Source organism: Plectropomus leopardus, chromosome 18 (genome assembly GCF_026936395.1).
Source record: "Plectropomus leopardus strain MGB_pleo_1.0 chromosome 18, ASM2693639v1, whole genome shotgun sequence".
NCBI lineage: Eukaryota > Metazoa > Chordata > Actinopteri > Perciformes > Serranidae > Plectropomus > Plectropomus leopardus.
Genome location: NC_142193.1, coordinates 21849621 through 21869074, shown reverse-complemented (window position 1 = coordinate 21869074; position 19454 = coordinate 21849621). Strand labels below are relative to the sequence as shown.

Below are 19454 nucleotides of genomic sequence, written 5' to 3'. Positions count from 1 at the left end.
GGTTTAAATATTTGAGAAAAGCGTATGAAAGCAGCACAAGAAAAGTGATGTCGCTCCAGGTTTCAAAGGCTGAAAGTCATTGATATTCCCTAAAAACAATAGTACAGCATCTCAAAGTAGCACCAGTATATTTACAGGCCAGGAATTTCACTCTAATAAGGTAGATGCAATCATTTCGTTAGAGATCAAACCTGCTTGATTAAACAGAGTAAAATATAATCACTTTACTGATGGTTTGCCATGTAGGAGCAAACATAAAATACAACTAAAGCTGAGAAACAATCACCGCCACAGCCAGTATCAATAACAGGCTATGAACATATGGCATGTTAGCTAATGCCGAAAAATTGGTTTACTGAAAGGTTGCAGTTAGCTAAGTTAACAACGTGCTATCTACAAACATTACCACATCGAACAAAACACAATAAGTACGCACGGTAGGTCAGTGGGAAAACACAGTATCATCATTTCACACACTGCAGAAGTCAATAAACCACCCGAAATAAACTTATTTAATGATGCTAATCTTACCGGATTTGACACGCTTTATGTAGCTCGTTAACATAGCGTGTGTCATTTCTCTTTCACGTGATGAAAAGTACTCCTCTGTTTTCAGTGAGTCGCTTTTAATTACAATGCGTGGTACGAACACACATTTAGCCTTCCACCGAGCAAAAAGAAAGAGCCTTTTTAAACTTCTGGCTTAAGTTTTACGACGTTACACAGACATCTTTTCTGGATAGTTAACTTCCCTTTGCTTCGGTATCGCGCGCACCTGTTGACATGACGACTGACAAGGTCTCGCGAGCGTTCAAATTGATCACGTGACCCAGAGAGAACTGTTTATTAGAAAAAAATGCACAACATTAAGTTTATTCTGATAATAAATGCTGTTATTTTGTCATCATTTTAAAGCGTCTTTTTTTGCTCTTCATGATGCAACTATCTATGGGCACATCAGATAAATATGGAGTTAGTTAAATAGGCATTTGCAGCAGCATTAGTGGTCAAAGGTCAAATTAGGTTATCCCAAGGTTTTGTGAAAATGTGACTGGTAGATAAATTAGCATCTAAAATGGCAAAAAACTGAAAATTTATGATGGAGGGCTGAAAAAAGTTGTAATAGCAAATAGAACACTATCATTGCTACAATGATATCATGCATTTTTTAACACTAAAGGACACAGATAAAATCATTATAGTCCAAAATTGGCAAGACAACCAAATTGTGGGGGTCTGGCTTATGGACTAACCAGGGAACAACTCATCATAATTCCTTTGAGTTACCAATATGACATTTTGGGAAAGTTCTGTTATGTTCTATCAAAATGTACTGTCTTGTTAAGACAGTATGTGCGATGTGTTTTCTTAGTATTCGATTTAAACTGCAACACATTAGGGTTGGAAAATATGGATACAATCAAATGTCACAATATTCTTGACCAAATATCCTATCAATATTGTGAATATATTGTAGAGTTGACTATTGGTGCTCTCACAAAGTATTTGATAGATAATCATCAGTAATGTGGATAAAATGACTGAGCAGGTTAAAGGTCAATAATAGAACAGCTAATACACTCTACTCTAATCTAGATTTTAAAACCAGGAAGACAAAACTAATGATATAACAATATCCAAAGTCTAGCTCAATATCTAGTCTCATATCATGATATTGATATATAATAATATATTGCTCAACCCTAAAACAAATACAGTAAATGAACAACCAGATAATGCAGGTTAAAACCTTCTAAATGTCTGGATCTTAAGTTATCAGGGAAAAAAGGGTGAGCACAAATAAGCAGGTGTAGGCTTGCAGCCAATTTCCAACAAGCCAAACAGCGTGGGAGAAACATTGATTTGTCATGTGAAAGTGCTTTATCTAGTGTACGTGAATATGTTTTTCATATTAAGTGTCTAAAAATGTGGGCCTACACCAAACATTTTATCAAAACTATTCCCACATTTACCCACCCTCTATCTCCATATCAGTTTAACGTGCCATTATTCTACCACCAGCCCTTTGTTTCACTTTGTTTGATAAATGCTCTGTCTCTTCAGCTCCATGTCAGATGTGAGGGTAACACCAGGCTCACCTCAGCTCGGCCCAGAGACCGGAGCAGCTAAAAACCCTGCAACACGGCCTCTGTCCCAGATAAACACCCGAGGCTGCGCAGGCATCTGGCCTGCTTCAAGGCTGACGGGCCAAGCATCAGCATGAGAGAAGACCCTCTTCCTGGAACTCACTGTTTTCACATCCTTGATATGTTTCAGCAGGTTTGTGTGTCTGGTATCAGAGAGTCTGCTGAGAAGAAGGCACTGGTTCAACTGGGTGTCTGAGTCAGTGAGGTGAACCTGTCCAATTTCCCTTCGTAAAACTTTGACTATAAATGTAGACAATACTGAGTCAGTCCCTGTCCACTTTACTTACTGTTGACTATTCTCACCTTTAGTGTCATTGTGACAATTACAGGACAGCAGTTAATAACAATTTTGAATGACAGGTCAAGAATTGAACTCCTAATCAGTATTACCTACACAACTGTGCACTCTCCAATGCTTGTGCAGAACCTATGGCAAGCCCTTTTAAAAATGTATTAATTGGGATAACAAGAAGCGATTTAGATTTTACTGGTGGAAATGACACTTCCACATGTCAAAATGACATTTCATCATGTTGAAATGTTCATTTGAGATATCTGTAAAACAATTTTGACGTTACAAATATATTTTCACATGTAGAAATTACATTTCAAGTAATCAAAACTGATTTGTAGATATCTTCAATTCAGTTACAGATATAAGTAATTCCCTTTTTAACCAGTAAAGATAACAATTACAGATATCTATGGCTGAATTTACACATGTTGAAAAAAGTCTGTAACTAAAGGGAATGTAATAAAAAAACCCATTTCAGATATCGACAATTGCAATTTTTGATCATTGTCTGACAATATCAACAAACCATTTCAGATATGTGGGTGTCAAATCATTAAAGTAACACAAAGCCACTAGTCACCTTTTAAATCATTATAATCACTTCGGATAAAGCCCAAATTAGCATGTTCATTTTAGATAAGTGTGTGTGCGTGATTGAAGATATCTACAATGACATTTCTGACTGGTGAAAATTCCTTTTTTGACATCTAAAATCCAATTCTGACTCGTATGTACCCTGACTGAGCAGATAATAAGTCTCTCACAATAACTCCATCCATATCTGGAGCCATACTCGGTGCCTTAATATGCATTTAACTTTAACAGCATACTGAAGAATCAGAGCTGTATATGGCATCTATTGCACTTTTGCACTTTGTATGTTAAGCTCTAGTGAAATGTGTCCTAAAATGTTTGTTGTTGTAAATTCCTGTTCGTTAACTGCATGTGGCATTTTAGGCACTTCTTCATTACACCACAAAGAACGACAGGAAAAAAGAAACAGAAAGAGAGGCACTGACAAAAAAAACATTGTGACTGCAATTCAAACTCTGTTGTACGTACATGCATCTCCAACATCACTTTATCTATCTGACAATAAGCTCTTTTTGTTGCTCACATGGTATAATCTCATTTCATTTGAGGAAACTTGCCTTGAAATTTTCCCGGAAGACAAGGTTGTCAGTGTGCTCTGACAGTAAATTATATGGAAAATTCATTTGGATGCAGTGCTGAAAGCTTGTAATATCTTAAGACATGAATTTTTTAAAAAAAGCGTCACTATAAACAGGAAATAAACCGCAAATACAGCAGCTTATTCAGCGTAGCTCTTCTTCCGTCCAGCTTTTAGTGAAGATTATTTAGAAAACCCACCACAGCCATCTTTACTAAAAGGTTAGCTGGCCACATTTGGCCGTGAGGCGGGACTAGCATTGGTTTTTATTCGTTTTTAAAGCTTTGATACAGATGTTTCCACCCTACGATGCATCCCTTTTAACTCTGTACTCACATAATCTTTATACTCGTGTGCGTATAACACTCAAACAAAACCAGAGAAGGCCGTCTGCAATACACGCAAAGAAAGCATCAGCATGGGAGAGGTACTTGCTGTATATGATGGGGAAAGTTTAAATTTTTATTAAACATTTGCAAAAAGACATTTAAACAAAGTTTGACAGAAATATTTTCATTCTTATTGTAAATGCATATCAGTTCCAAATATCGATTACTGGTCTCATTAAGTACTAATAATCGGTATGGGAAGAACCTGAAGAATCAATATCGGTCGACCCCTATTTTTGATTGTATTAAATGTTTTTGCTCATGCTCAGCAACACGAAAAACAAGGATCTCCTTTAATAATATCCTTAGTCTTAAACAAAGACAGCTTTTAAGGGCAATAACTTGAGTAGCGAAAGTCTCCAATATAATACGCAAAAGCATATTTAAAGTGCCACAGACCACTTAAAACTGACTGTGATTTTGATATAATGACCTCTAACTGTGCGGTGTGTGCCTGCTCTGTGGTGACAGAAGAGGCCGACACAGTGAGGTCCTCACAGACACAGTGGAGACAGAGTCCCTGTCAGTTATGTTTCCATCTCTCCCTCTCTGTATGTGTGTGTGTTTAAACACGGCTGTAGAGTACATCAAACACAGCCAAACTATGCACTGTCCTGAGATCTGTGTATCAATGAAGGTAGACGGGGATGTCCCGCATAAATCTTTGTGTATTTATGTGATCATGGCGGCACTCTTACTTGCCTTTTTTCCCTCTGGGTCATAGCTGTATGTGTGTGTGTGTGTGTGTGTGAGAGTGAGTGATATCAAGGATAAAAACTATTTGATGTCTCCAAACTGCTGCTGCTCTGAGGCGATAGCAGTGATCACAGCCTTTCTAACCAAGCTAAGATAATACTAATGAGCAACAATGTGAACCAAACGTCAACATTAGTCCATTTTCCCTTTCTTTACCTCCCATTTAACCTGGATTTGAAAGCCCCATTAAAAATCTCAGACTCCACTCTGAACGATATACTGTAAACTCGCAAGAACTGCCAAATAAGGAAGACGTTGGCCGAGCATGATGTTTTTCACGCACTGAAACGTGATTAAACTGCCAGAAAATCACATGATGATGCTACTCTGTTCTCCACTGTAGCATGTACTGGATGAGGACCACATGGACATTCTCCATGCCTCCCTGAGCATGACAGTAGATGAGCTGGACGGGTCAAAGAGACGTAGTACCACCTTTTGTCTTTGGATGTCGAAGGAAACTCTGAGGATCAGGACAGTACGAGCAGGGATTCTGTCACACTTATAGCTAAACTTACTGACTACTGTCACAAGCAGCCACAAAACAACAAATACTCAATATTTGGGTATATTGCACTTGAGATTTGCATTCAAGATAAACATGAGCATGGTGAAGACCTGAACACAAGATATATTCAGTCTTTCACTTCATTCAAATTTTTTCTGCAGTTATTAAATCACCATTTGATTGAACATTTTATCAGTTGTTCTGTTTTGTTATTGTCATGCATTGAACAAAACTCAAAAATATCAAAAAATATTTCACTTAGTCAGGGGTTGTCTGTTTAGTACATGATAGAAAAGAAGAAAGGCTGGGAACCTCTGCTTTAGTGCATGGAAACCTTGTGATTGACAAGTTGCTACCATGGTGACGAGTCAGTCAAGATAATGCATAACAGTTCATACCCTCCACAGATACACTATCTCGTCCAAATATTGTCACTTATGGCTCCACAAAAAATACGATGGCAATAGCCAAAATACCAGACTTGAGGCTTCAAAACAATATTCCACAAACTAGATTGTTTGGCTGCACTGTAAACAGATACACTAGCTTTTCTGTTACAGTACAGTGTTTCAAAAAATGTTCCAAAATCAACCACAACTAGGATCTAGGTTAAAATGTTTACATTTTTTTCTCTGAAAAAAGGTTCTGCAGTTTACCACAGTAGCCTAAAATCTCAAAATGTACTTTTGACTGCTGGAATAGTCCAATTCTCTTTCCTGGAGGTGTCTATTTCGGTTGTCAAACACACTTTCCGTTCCCTGCAGAAAAAAACACTTTCTACTCAATGTACAAAAGAAAATCTTTCATCACAGGCTATTTGTTTTTAGCCGTAGCATGGAGCCTGTTGATAACTCTGGGGTCTTGCCTGGGGTTGGCATCGGTGCAGGTTTCACTCCACGTGTCCAACGGGGGAAAAAACAGCAAGGAGTTGCTTTAAAGCCTAACAAAGACCTGCTGTGTTCGCTCCACCTCAGATTGACCCTTGGTGCTTCCCAGCAGCCCCAAGCTGTTGGCGTCATTAGCAGGAAACCTGTCCTAACTGGTGAGTTTAGAGTGCCCTGATAATGCAGATGAAGATGGAGACCCCTGAGGACGGCTATCATCAGCCTCTGTCAGAGGACACTTCCTCCCCCTAACACATAAGGCTCCTCATGGCGTTTTGTCACAAGACTGACCTCAAACTTTAATGGTTTAAGATCAGAAGAACAGTAACCCCTCTGTTCCTTTTCAAAAATAAATAATTTAATGCTCCAGTTCCAGTGTATTATGGGTCACAGAGCACCAACCAAGTTAACAGAATTACTAAAAAAAAAACAAAACAAAACAAGCTGCAGTAAGTGGTAGCTGGCTTATAATGAGTTTTTATTTTGAAAGATGTTGATGATCCTGCCTCAAATTTCTCACTGTCACCATGGAGGATTATGTCCTACAAAACAAAGTGGGTTCCCTTTTTTAGAGGAGATTGTTAAAATTGTCCTGCATATGGTTAAAGATAATCTAAGATGGAAAACAATTTATAGACTCATACAGAGGTAATCTCTCTTAATCATCATTTATGAGACAGTAAAAGGAAAAATCCCCACTTTTCATGTGGTTATCCAGTCAGTGTCGATGGCCAATACAGTTGATTAAAGCAATAAATTCCTCCTGGCCAGTCTCACTCCCAACTCAGTGGCAGATGTTTACAGAGAGGCACCCTTAGCGGCGGTATGATATGCACTGGACGGCGGCTGTTTATGAGGCTGCGTACAACTATTGTAGTAGAAAGAGCGAGAATGTCTGCATGCGGTGGGTGGGAGGGAAGGTGGATTGGCCCAAAAAAATACCAGACTTTCACCCGGAAGTCTGCTTTTCATTTTCTGTGTGAAATCAAAAGTCAATCAGGATATTTTAATAACAACATAGAAGACACGCCGTCCCTGAACATCCTAAATGAATGCAGGAGAGTACCCAGTGCCAGCTTTGACACATATGTCCACCGACAAAGTGGCGTTATTTGAGGAGTCAGGATGAGAACGTGTTGATTCCTCAGTGCGTGCCATTTTGACCAAGACAGCCTCATTCTCCTGATCGCAGAGCCATGCTGACAGTGCCTACATGTACCAGGATGCATTGCATGCAAACTTCTGACGCCCAAACCCCAAATCCAGATGAAACCTTGGCCTCTGTCTGCTGCATTTCTTGAAATATATACGCTGGCTTGAATAAACTTGTCTGAATATCAGAGTTAGTCAGAACATTGTAAAAAAAACAAACAAACAAAAAAAAACACTGTATATTAAATCTTCGTCCAGAACATCCTCTGCACTTTTATTTTGGAGTGCCATTTTAGTTGTTAAAAACATATCGTAACATATCTACAAGCAAAGAGAACAAGGAGACTCTGTTTTTGAGTGGCATCTAGAGCCCGCCCCCTGGCTATCCAGAGGCAAAATCCAGCCCGTTGTTCTTCCTTGCCTCTAACTACGTCACTGTCACGTCTCATGATGGATGCAGGAAGAACAGCAGATTATGCAGCTGCAAACTCAGCTTTCTCGGTCAATATAGCACGCACTAAGGATTTTTCTGCTTCAGTCAACTACATTTACTCTTAACACTGATTTGACATCCACATGAAATGTGGCGAATGTCTCCTTTATGTTTATTTCCCATAAACCAGATAACTAGCTTATATGGATTTCTATTTCTAGCACTGGAATCTGTTATTAGACGACATCTAGACTACTACTACATCTGCTACCAGTCTCTTTTCTTTTAGCTGATCGCTTTCCCTCTCTTTCTCTCTGTATCTCTAAGCTGCATGGTAAGAGCATTCACTGGTCCAGTGAGAGGAAATTCCACAGAGTAGATTTCTGTGGTGGGTGAAAATGTCGGGGTAGGCAGTGGAGGAGTGGATCTGAGCGCAGCTGGGCCTCTCTTCACAGATCTGCATGGCACTCACCAACCTAACACAGTATAACACAAGTTCTGACAGTGATCTGGTAAAGTTAATCACCAGGTGACGCTCTGAGGTGTTGATAGATAAATAAAATACAAAGTTTAAAAGATTGCAGACAGAACACCTTCATGACCCCAGTTTAGAGCTACTGTTGGTTTTTTTATAGAGTGTGCATTTGTATGTATTTTTATTTCTCAGAGGTGCTTTTAAATGATCATTTGAAAAGGCCACATGAATGTTAAACACTTACAAAATGTGTCATTCCAGTTTGCAGCCAGGTTGCTGCCACACTTATTGCTCTAATACGTATGCAGGTTTTGTTGATTACTGTGCGTTTTGCTGGTGCTGTGTCCCTCTGATGCCTGCTGACAACAGTGTGGCACCCGGGGATTTCTTAAAATAGTGTTAAAAAGCCTTTGTCTCAATATGTATATAAATTAATGTCTAGTAGATCTTTGTTTTGATCCCTGCCATATTAAAAGACAGTGTGCCTGCGAAACACAAGGTGCTCAACACACACCATTTCGTTTAAATAAATGTTATGCTACATTTTGTCGGGCCTGGTCTCTAGTTTTTTATAAATTGCAGATCTTACCTAAGCCCTGTGGAGGTACATGCCCATAAATGTCCCGAACGTAGACAATAAGAAGAAAACAAGAAAATACCGGTGGAGGGCAGTTTTGGCAGAAAAATACACCACCACACACTTCTAGTGGGTCATTAATGTAGATATTTCAATATTAGAGAAAAACATAAGAGGCTGTTTGCAAGACAACAGACTTGTGTTAAAGAGCTGTAAACATTTTTTTTAAAAAAGTGACACTGTATGAATGTGTTTGTGTTCATTCTGCTGAGCGGAAGGCCCAGTGACCCGGTCAATGATCCCAGTCCGTTTGTGAGGCTGAAGTCACAGCTGAGGTCATCAGCCTCCTGGGCAAGAAAATCCTGTCCTCTGTTTCCCCCAGCCTCTCACTGACGTCATCAACTGCCGGTATGACAGAGAGAACCACACTGGCACGGCAAACTGAAACGGCTACGCACTGTTACATGAAAAACGCACTCTTCCTTCTTTCATTCACAAACTGACTACAGAGATTGATGTTAAAGATGTGTGTCACATGCTTTAACTAAAATAATCCATGTTTCCTGTGGTGCTTTTGAAGAGCTCTAAAAATTAACTGCGCATATAAACATGCTTACATGCACACATTTGTGAGGTTTGTTGGCATATTGATTACCCTTTATTTTGAAAAACAGCAAATATTTATACTGTGCACTTCATTTACTCTACTTAAAAATTAATTGGAAACACTCAAAATTAAAGTTTAGCACAACACAGTAACATGAAAGTTAAGAGTACACCAGACACAAAATAAATGAGCCACATGATTCTTTTCAGACTCAATATTTACGTCAGTTCAACACAGTTCGTTTTGTTTATTGAGTAATAAATTCAGCTAAATGTTTTTTTTTAATGTGTATTAAAAACAAGCAAAATGATTTGTTATATATTCGTCATTTTATGTGCAAACAATAATTCTATATATTATTTTAATGTTAAATAACATAACATGATAGCATAAAACTTTACATTGTTCATCTAAATCCGAATTTACTCACTCTACTCTAAAAATGTGCTGAAAATGGCTTGCACACAGAACTTTCCTGTGTTTATCAAAGTAAAAGAGTATAACAAAAAGCAGCTATGGAAAATTATCAACAATACTTTCAGTCATATACTGCATATTGTAGGCATATTGTGGGCTTTTTGCAAATCTTCCTCTTTCACAAGTAGTGCAAAAAGTAGTAGCACACGTAGAGAGGAATCAGTAAATCAGTGAACTGACTCAGTAATACCAGTCAAAAATTTGCTAACATTAGCCATCATAAGCTTCTAGTCATACCAGACCAAGTAAGGCTGTAGCTGCAAAAAACCCTCAGTGTACTGCATGAAGAGGGCTGTGTTTTATTGCTCCTGAATTCAACTCCTAAGATAAGCTGCCGTGAAAGGTAGCTGACTAAAAAGTAAACTAAAACTACAAACAAAGTCTATTTTGGAGGATGCCTCTGAGTGACATTTACTATGATATCGACACAGTGAATAAGCTGTTGTGGCATTATAATAGTTGCGGTTTTTGTAGGAGTGAAGGTGGTGTCCGTGTTTTATTTACATCGTTCTTTTTAATAGGTTGTTTTTATCGGGAAAGAGTTTCAGAGCACATTTTGAATATACCACCCCGTGATTCTCAAAAGTAGTTTAAAGTGACGGTTCATCCCCAAATTGCAAATACATATTTTTATCTTTACCTGTAGTGCTGTATATTCATCTAAATTGCTTTTGTGTGAGATACAGAGTGTTGGAGATATCTGCTGTAGAGATGTCTGCCCTCTCTGTAATATAATCAAACTAGATGGCACTCGGCTTGTGGTGCTTGAAGCACCAAAAGAATAAATTTGAAAAGCTCAAAAACAACGTCTTTTTTCTGAAACCAGGACCCGGTTACTTGAGATAATCCACAGACCTTGTTATGAGCAGTTTAACATAACTTTTTTTTTTGAACTGGGCAGATGGAAGTGTGTATCAACTCATGGACAAAAGGACAAGATGCACGCCTCCTTCTGCGCTGTGATACTGTTGGTTATTATACAGAAGGCAGCCTTGATACGGCCCGTATCTCCAACACTCTGCAAGTCACACCAGACACTAATAAATAACACCACAGGTAAGAGGAAAAATATGTATTTTTGAATTTTAAATAGTTATTATAAAAGTCTAATATTGTGAAAGTGGAGTTTTTGATTTTAGAAGGGGCTGAATAAAAAAATCACATGATTGAGCTACTCTATTAATGCAAGGCAAAACTTTCCACCCCTGACTCTTATCGACTCACACACTGCTGCATCTGTGCCACACTGTGCTCACCGAGCCACACAGGGCCATACATCACGGTGCACGGTGGTGACACAAAGGTATTACCGCACACTCAGCCCATCCAAGAGCCACACACACCACTGACAATCACAACAGTGACCCATTATGTTGGCGTTACACATGAGTGAGGGACGTCCAAAAGCATGACTTGGAGCCACATGGTTAAAGCGCTCTTTTTCGCCCCTGATGCCTCTCTTTTCTGAATGCCACTTATCTTTCTGCTCTGCTACACTGTGTAAGCCAGCAGTGTAAAGACCTAACAGCATGGAGAGAGATTCACAATACATACCACAAGAAAACTGGTGTTGACAGGGGAGAAGCTCTGGACAAGTGCGGATGCGTCCCTAATGGCTATGTGTTTGTCAGAGACAGGAGACAGATAGTCAGACAGACAGACAGGTTGGGGGGAGAGGTGTCGGCATGTCAATCCACCCAACCTCGTCGCCATCCACCAGCAGCCAAGCAGAGGGGAGAGGGGTTGAGGATGGACGAGCTGCTGAGAGAGGGAACAGGGAAGCACAGAAGAAGAGGTGGAGGAGGAGAAAGAGTGGGAGGAGAGGGATGACAGGGAGAATCTGTGGGCTGGGGGAAGACAGATGAAAAGGAAGAGGGAGAAGAGGGGGGAGGTGTGCCAGGTGTTCCCCTCACAGCCGTATGGTCAGTTGCTGTCTCCTGAGAGCTCAGCGTACAGTTTGACTTCTCTATCATGCAGGTTGCTTTTCAAAGACGCCAAATCAGTCGCACACTTTCACAGTTTACATCTCAGACTCGGACACCGACACATTCTCACGCTTCTCAACAAAAGTTAACAAGCAGCAAAAAGCAACACTTTTAGCACGATTTCCCTTTCAAAACCACACAGCTCACCGCAGACGTTTACACTCCTTTTTTTTCCCAGATCTGCTCAGTTCCAATCAAACATGTGGAAACCATCTTTAGTGTCCTCATGGCGGGGTTAAAGAGCTCCACAGAGTGACAACAAGAAGAAAAAGCGTTGGAGCAGCAGAGCTTGAGAGAGACAGAAACTAACCTTCAAAGTCTGATATGATCCCTTCCAAGTGAGCGTTGACAGTGGAGTCAGACATTTTTGGGGAGCAATTGTGTATGTGCGGGTGTGTACGAGAGAGGGAGCGAGGGTTCCCTTTCCCCAGCAAAGGAAAAGTCTTCCTGAGGCGCAGTCCCGCTTTTAAACAAATCCCAAATTAGGAGCCCGTGCAAGAGAGAGAGAGGAGGGGAGGAAGAAGGGAAAAAAAAAAAAAAAGTTGAGCAGCTCACTGATCCAAACCCTCTCCCTATCTCTCCTCTCTTTCTTAAAGCAGCAACTTATTTTTCTCTTCTCCTCCTTCTCAACTTCCAGAGCGAGGAATGAGCCAGCGATGACAACCCCCCACCCTCCCTCCCTCTCTCTCTCTCCCTCTCTCTCTCTCGTCTCCCCTCCCCCCTTTTTCTCCTTCCCTCCCTCCCCTTCTGCAGCCGTCCTCTCTTCCTCTCTGTGAAAGCTCTCATTTTTTCACCGGCCTGGTCAAATTATACGCGTGCTACATTCTAACACACTTCCTGTAGCCTCTATCACATGACACTCAACTGATGAAACTCACTGATAGATTTTATTGAGATTTGTTTTGTTTTTTTAAGTGCTCAACATCAGCATCCCATAAGCACATGAATAAGCGCACTCGCTTAAAACCACATAGAATTAAGTCTCCGTTTAAACATATTTTACAGTGGACGGAGTGAAAAGTCACAGAAGACAGATAAATAAATCCAGAGTGGAGACAGAATCAAACTCTGGACTAATATGGTCAGGACGGGCTCACGCTGGCGGTTAGTAGAGCGTCTGACGTGCTCAGTCGCTCTGGAGGCAGACATCAATAAATAAGTAGCCTAATGACTTAATGACCATGTGAATGAGCCTCTGTGTGTGTGCGTGTGTGTGTGTGTGTGTGTGTGTGGCGAGGAGGGGCGGGGGCTGCGGAGGGAGGACAGGGGCGTTGGTCAGTGTGTGTGAGTGTGCTTGGGAAAAAGAGTAAAGAAGGATGTGGCATTTGGGGGATGTTTGTATCTGTTTGTGTGTATTTATGTCTCGGGGTATTTGTAATGTAGTATTGCAAGATTAATTTGTCCTCTGGATTGTCTTCGTAAAAATGATGACGCACAAAGACGTCTTTCTTCTGAAACAGAATAAAAACATAATAACTGCTGTCTCACAGCAGCTGTTGGTGTAAAGTCACTTTTAGTCTCACCTTCTGCAAAACATGGAGCCACACAGCAGTCTGACGGAAAGTGAAAAGTTGCCCAGAGGAGGCTGACGCATATTCAACCTTCAGCAGCTACAGGCCAGCGGCGATAAACCACTGCTGCTGGGCTCAAAAATGCAATAAGTATTTAACTGCTGGGTCTTTTCATAAAACTAGGCCATCTATGCAGTAGAGTCGCAAATACTTGTAAAACTGTTGCTACATGACCAGAGAAAACAGAAAAAAAGGCTGCAAAATTTGCTTTTGCATAAGAGGTAGAAAATCGGGGTCAACCGATATTGTTTTTTCAGAGTCGATTATTAGTAGTTAATGACACTGATAATTGATATTTGGAATCTATATGTATTTACAATAAAAATTAAAATCTTTCTGTCAATATTTAGAACTTGGAATATAACAAACTCCAACACAAAACTTTGTTTAAATGCCTTCAGTAAATGTTTAATCAAAACTGAGACTTTCAACGTTAAATACAAGTTTTTTATAAAGTCAAGTGAAAATTTTAATAAAAAATAAATAAATAAAAATAGCTCCCTGAGGTTTTACAAAGTCCCTTAAATGCTGACATTTTCTTTGCACTTTTTGATTAATTAATTTTATCTCTCATCATTAAAATAAAACGCTGATACAGAAAATAGGCAAATTGCCAAATATTGGCCCGAATAATCGGCCAGGCCAATAATCTGTCGACGCTTATAGAAAACCTACATATACTAGAATGCACTGCGCTACATCAGACCAACAAACAATCCCACTGATGGGTAGTCCAAGTTGGTTACAGCTTGTCCAAAAACATTTTAGCAGCCTGCTGGTAAGAAACAATCTCATATTACAGCCAAACAGTGCACTAAAATATGTTTCTGAGAATATCTGAGGTGAGAAAAAAGCAACACAGCAACAGAATCCTGGTTTATATTTCATCAGCACTGATGAACATGCTAACATCTGACTTTTTAATGTTATGGGAAAGGATACAATTGGCATTCACACCTGGCTCAAATCTGCAGTAGTCACAGGTATTTATTTTACACCACATCCAGGTGAACACACTAATTTTAGCCTCCTTGCTGGCCAGATGCAATGACACGCCACCACTAAATACCGTTCATCTCTGCCCAGGCAGCACTCAAACATCGATCCAAATTAGTCTGCACTAAGTATCAAAGAGAGACTGAATAAATAAAAATACACATAAGGGCATACTTATCTGCTGTAGAGCTGTATACACAGCTCTGGTCTATTGCTAATGTGAAAGGTCATATTTAGTGGGTTTACCCACATTTAAAAAAACCTTTATAATGAATAATTTTGGTGAAAAAGCGGTAAGAGAGAAGGGCGTCTCTCTCTCTCTCTCTCCCAAACTGCTGTTACTCTTTGTTTCCATGGTGGTGAGCATACAATATGAGTTTTTACTGACAAATGAGCAGGGAGAATGGGCACAGGTAAAATGGAGTTCACAGTTCATTTTCTCATACTACTCACATTGTTATAATCAAAAGCTTAGTGAAAAACCACAAGTATCCCTTAAATAATTTAGCAGTGATGGGACAGTAAACTCTGACAGTAGTAACAGTAGCATGTGTGTAGGAGACTCTCCTCTAAACAAAGCTCCCTTTTCAAACTGCAAGATACTGATTCCAAAATAAGTTGGCCCAACAACTCAGGCAAGAATACATGAGGGTATGAGAGATGAAAAGGAAGATATAAGAAGAAACATGAAATGAAAAATGTATTTGAAGAGATGAAAGCAGAGAGATATTGTATAAAATTTGGATTTTAGGCTTAGTAAATTGTTACGGCTATAATGCGACAGAAAAAAAAAATAGTGGTTGTGCGATCTATCATAAAGTGTTTGAAACTGAAATCTTGCATGTCTGGCAATCTCAGCGCCAATTTGTTGCTTACGCTGGAATCAAAGTTTGCTTTAATCTGTTGATTTAGGGATGTTTACCGATTATAAACACAGATTTGCCCGAGTGCACAAACACACACTAACTCACAGATTTTCAAAACAAATAGGAGGATTTACTGTACCAAAAACTGCAATCTGAGCTAATCTTACACCGTATTTATACGCTAGTCAACCATGCAAAGTATGTAACCAAAAATATGTGTGAGAAAGCTCTCTAATCGTCACTAAATGTTTCAGGGTGACATGAAAACTGGAGCTGTGACTAGAATTTTCAAAAGGCAGAAAAGGTGAAAACCTTTTAAGTAGCTGGCTGGTGTTTGTGGTCTCTCTACTCGTCCAATTGCCCCATCCAGATGTATACGCACATCTATACAAGAGCATACTTGGTTATTTACCCGACAATATCTGACACTGTGTCACCTTCTCCAGCAGGGGTCAGCGTTGCTCCTATAAATATAACCTGTCGCCATGGGCAACATTGTTAGTAGCAGCAGTGTCGCCAGTATACAGTAATGTGATCTGGAAACAGATAAAGATGGAGACACGAGGAGAATCCTGTTCCAGACACACCCTCGACCCACACAGTGTGTGTCCGGCCCAACACATGTGTGTCAGATTCCCCCGCTCCCTGGCACACACTCATATTCACACACACACTAAGATGCACACACAAGCAACAGATTTGTGCGCAGTTGTTGCATGCAAAAATACAAACATGCATGCACCCAACACCCAACCCTTTCACTGAAACACACACACACAAAAAAGCACACTTCCTTCCACTGCATATCCTTGCAAGCCCCAGCAAGCCCAGACAGCACTAATCCAATCTGCTGTAACAACTGTCACACTGGAAGAGGGCTACAGTGTTTTCTTCATTCACATCATAGCAGTCATAGTGGTGCAGTTTAAAATGCACTGCTATTAATATAGTTTTAATTTGCCATCTGCCATAGATACAGTATGTTATAACCTAATTGTCTGCATGATTGTGAAAGGTTATGCAGGGTCATGTTGATTCCCGGTATATGCCAGCGCTGATATCTTTAGCCTCTAATGGTGTGAAATCCACCACACTGACTCTTCTTTCCGGGAAACTTAATTGCTGCGTCTAGATGTTTTCTTTGTCATCACTAATGATGAACCGTGAGATAAAAAGGTAACGCAGTGGATTTAACAGTAACCACATTATTATGCCAATAATTAATTCATCATTGGGAGATTCTTTTGAACCTGTTTTTAAAATTAGGTTTGACCACAGACTGTAAAAATAATCGACGTAGCTACTGTAACATAACCCACTGGTTTGTGGGCTCCTGATTTGAGTTCTGCATGTCGCCGTCTTGTTTTTTGGGGGTTCAGAAGTGACCATATTTGGTTGAGAGGCCGACGCTGTGGAGGAGCGAGGGACGGATTTGACAAAGAAGCAGGGAACACTATCAGCAGACAGCCTGTAAATCAAAGTGGCCAGCTCTTAATTATGCATAACTTGAAGTATTAATAAAACATAAACGGGTGAGTTATTGAAAAAAATGAAATAAATATAAAAAATACTCCATACAGATGTCTAAAGGGGGAAATTAACTATAGAGACCAAAATTATTTCCTGTACTAGACTGTAAACATGTTTCTATTTTGAAATTGGACCTTTTAACATAGGAGTTGAGGGGACTGACTGGCTGCAGTCAGCCTCTAGTGGCCATACAAAGAACTGCAGTGTTTGGAACTGTGGGCTTGAGAGTCTGCAGCTTGGTTTTGACAATAGTGTGTAACAGTTGTTTAAAAAACGGTAACTAATGTCAGTAAATAATGACTCTCTCAGGGCCCCAGGCGTCCTGTACATTAGTGTATTGTAATGTACTGAATAGGCAGCTGCTGGTGTTATGTTGCACTGCAGCATACACATGAAGAGAGACAGGGACAGCCGCCTGCTGCTTAAAGACACCCAGACCACCACCACGCTGAAGTGGGTCCTCCCAAGAGCTGAAAAATGAGAGGAGCAGAGTGGGAGGAGGAGAGGACAACTTCTATAAACAGATGCTGGGTCGGCAAGGCAGTTGTTATGGCGATGCCAGGGCAACAGCAGGTTGTGGAGATTGATCTGCGCATGCACAAACACACAGAGACAAAGACACCAACAGGTCCACACACCTCAGTACTGGTGTGCATCCTCTCCTAGGGTCAGGCCTGTGCTGGTGGACGGACGTCCTGCCGATCTCAGGAATCTGAGATCTCCAAGAGATGATTTCATGGTAACCAAATCTGAACTGGGCAGTGGGATGCAAGGAAACACCTGGACTATTTTATTCATGACTACAGCAAAGTCAACTTCCAACTTTTAGAAAAACAAGATTCTGATTCACTGTCAAAATCTACCTATATCTGCCTAAATTGATTTAATAAATCAGATTTACTCACAAGTTATGTAGCAGATTAAAAAGGGCGAAACATCAAGGAAAAACTTCAAAAATTTCAACTTGAAACCAGTCAAAGTGAAGTTGCAGTTTGCGTCCATGTCTGTCCACATATAGCCATGACAGGAGACAAAGCTTCAAAGACAGATGTTCCTGCATAGAAGCTAAATATTACAGACAGTTTCAAGATGGGCAACCAAGATTAGTGTCACCAATTCAGTATCTGACCAAATATTCCCCCCTTCTGTTCCTGAGTTACGGGGCTGAGCAGAAAACTGTTTTTGCAGAATATTATGATGTCACATTAAAGTTGATCTTTGACCCTTTGCATATAAAATGGTATCACTTCATGACTTAATCCTAGAGAGACATTTGTGTGAAATATTGTCATAGTATCGTTATGTGAGCTCTTGAGTTATGACCAAATACATGTTTTATGAGTATCAAACTCTAATCAGTTCATCCATGAGTTCAAGTGGACATTTGTGGCAATTTGCTCTCTTGAGTTCACAATAATGGGAGGGACAGACAACCCGAAAACATAATGCCTCTGGCCATGACTATCATTGATGCAGAGTCATAAAAGCAGGTTTTCAGGAGTTGATTTAGGCGGCATGGTGGAGTAGTGGTTAGAGCTGTCACAAGAGGGTTATGGCTTAAAACTGGGCTTTGGTCCCTTCTGTGTGGAGTTTGCATGTTCTCCCCCTTTATTTAGGATTTTTTTGTCTTTTGTCTTTATTGTATAGGACAGCGTCAGCATGAAAGCTGTTGTATAAATGACAAGTGGTTACAGAGAATGGAAAACAATGGAAGGAGGTGATTTCAAAACCTGAATTGATGTAAAGGTCTTATTAAAAATATATGTTATCATGAAGAAAATAAACAATTTAGTGACATTATATCTGTTACAGGAAATCTAAGTATAACCAGCACATGCTGGTCTTATAGTGTGAATAACGATCCATGTTTCATTTCAGGTTGTGTCAGGTTTAGACAGTCAGTGTTATTTTAAACATGACCAATATCAGCTACAGAGGAAACCTCAGCTTCCTGCTGAGTTCATCCTAAAACAACAAATGCTTTGTTGGCCTCGATGCAGACGACTCACCCATGAGTCAGGCTGTGCATGTCAGCCATCTGGAAAAAGCTAAAATCTGCGTTGGTGAGTGCGTGTATTGCTTGCATTGATCGCATGTGTTCATTTGTACGTGTGTATATTTTGGATGTGACTGGCTAGTTACGGCAGCTCTGTTTACATGGCAACCCCCATAATATGCAGCTTTACCTGGCTCGGGATTTCAGGAGGGAGAGGGGAGAGAAGATGGACTAGACAAGGAGGGGAAAGGTGTGCCAGTTCTCTGCAGGCAGAGAGGGAACGATGGAGAGAAGTGACAGTGAACCTCAAAGGCGTTAATGGAAACTAGAAAGCAGGAAGATTCAGGAAGGAAAGAGAGAAAAAAGAAGGATACAGAAGGAGAGCAGCGTTAGCATGACTAATGGAATCAGCAGCACTGGCAGTGTAAACATAACCAGAAGACTGCCTGGCTTTCAGTACAGTGCAGCACTGTACTCTCAGCTAAACGTGGGAATGAAAGGGAGAGCGCTGCAGTGAGGATCGCTGACTGTCCAGTATGTTCAAAAATGTTTGAAAACAAAAGAAAGGATTTGCAAAGCTGAAGCTGAACAATGCATATAAATACTGTGGTTACTAGCACAACGCACGAGTCTGCATTA

The 19454-nt window shown here is 40.2% G+C and overlaps 1 protein-coding gene across 4 annotated transcripts in view; it reads right to left on the bottom strand.

Annotated features, from left to right (window-relative positions):
- Window positions 1-19454, bottom strand: part of septin9a (septin 9a) — a 94769-nt gene that overhangs the window by 56379 nt on the left and 18936 nt on the right. The window contains exon 1 of one of the 4 annotated variants that reach the window (XM_042504430.2): window positions 12167-12463. The exons of 2 other annotated variants lie outside the window; for them this stretch is intronic. In XM_042504430.2, coding sequence (XP_042360364.2) covers window positions 12167-12221 — 55 coding nt within the window. In that variant the 5' untranslated portion in view covers window positions 12222-12463. Of the gene's footprint in view, window positions 1-531; window positions 765-12166; window positions 12464-19454 lie in introns of those variants that run through there. One more of the 4 variants, XM_042504431.2, reaches the window with a different exon arrangement.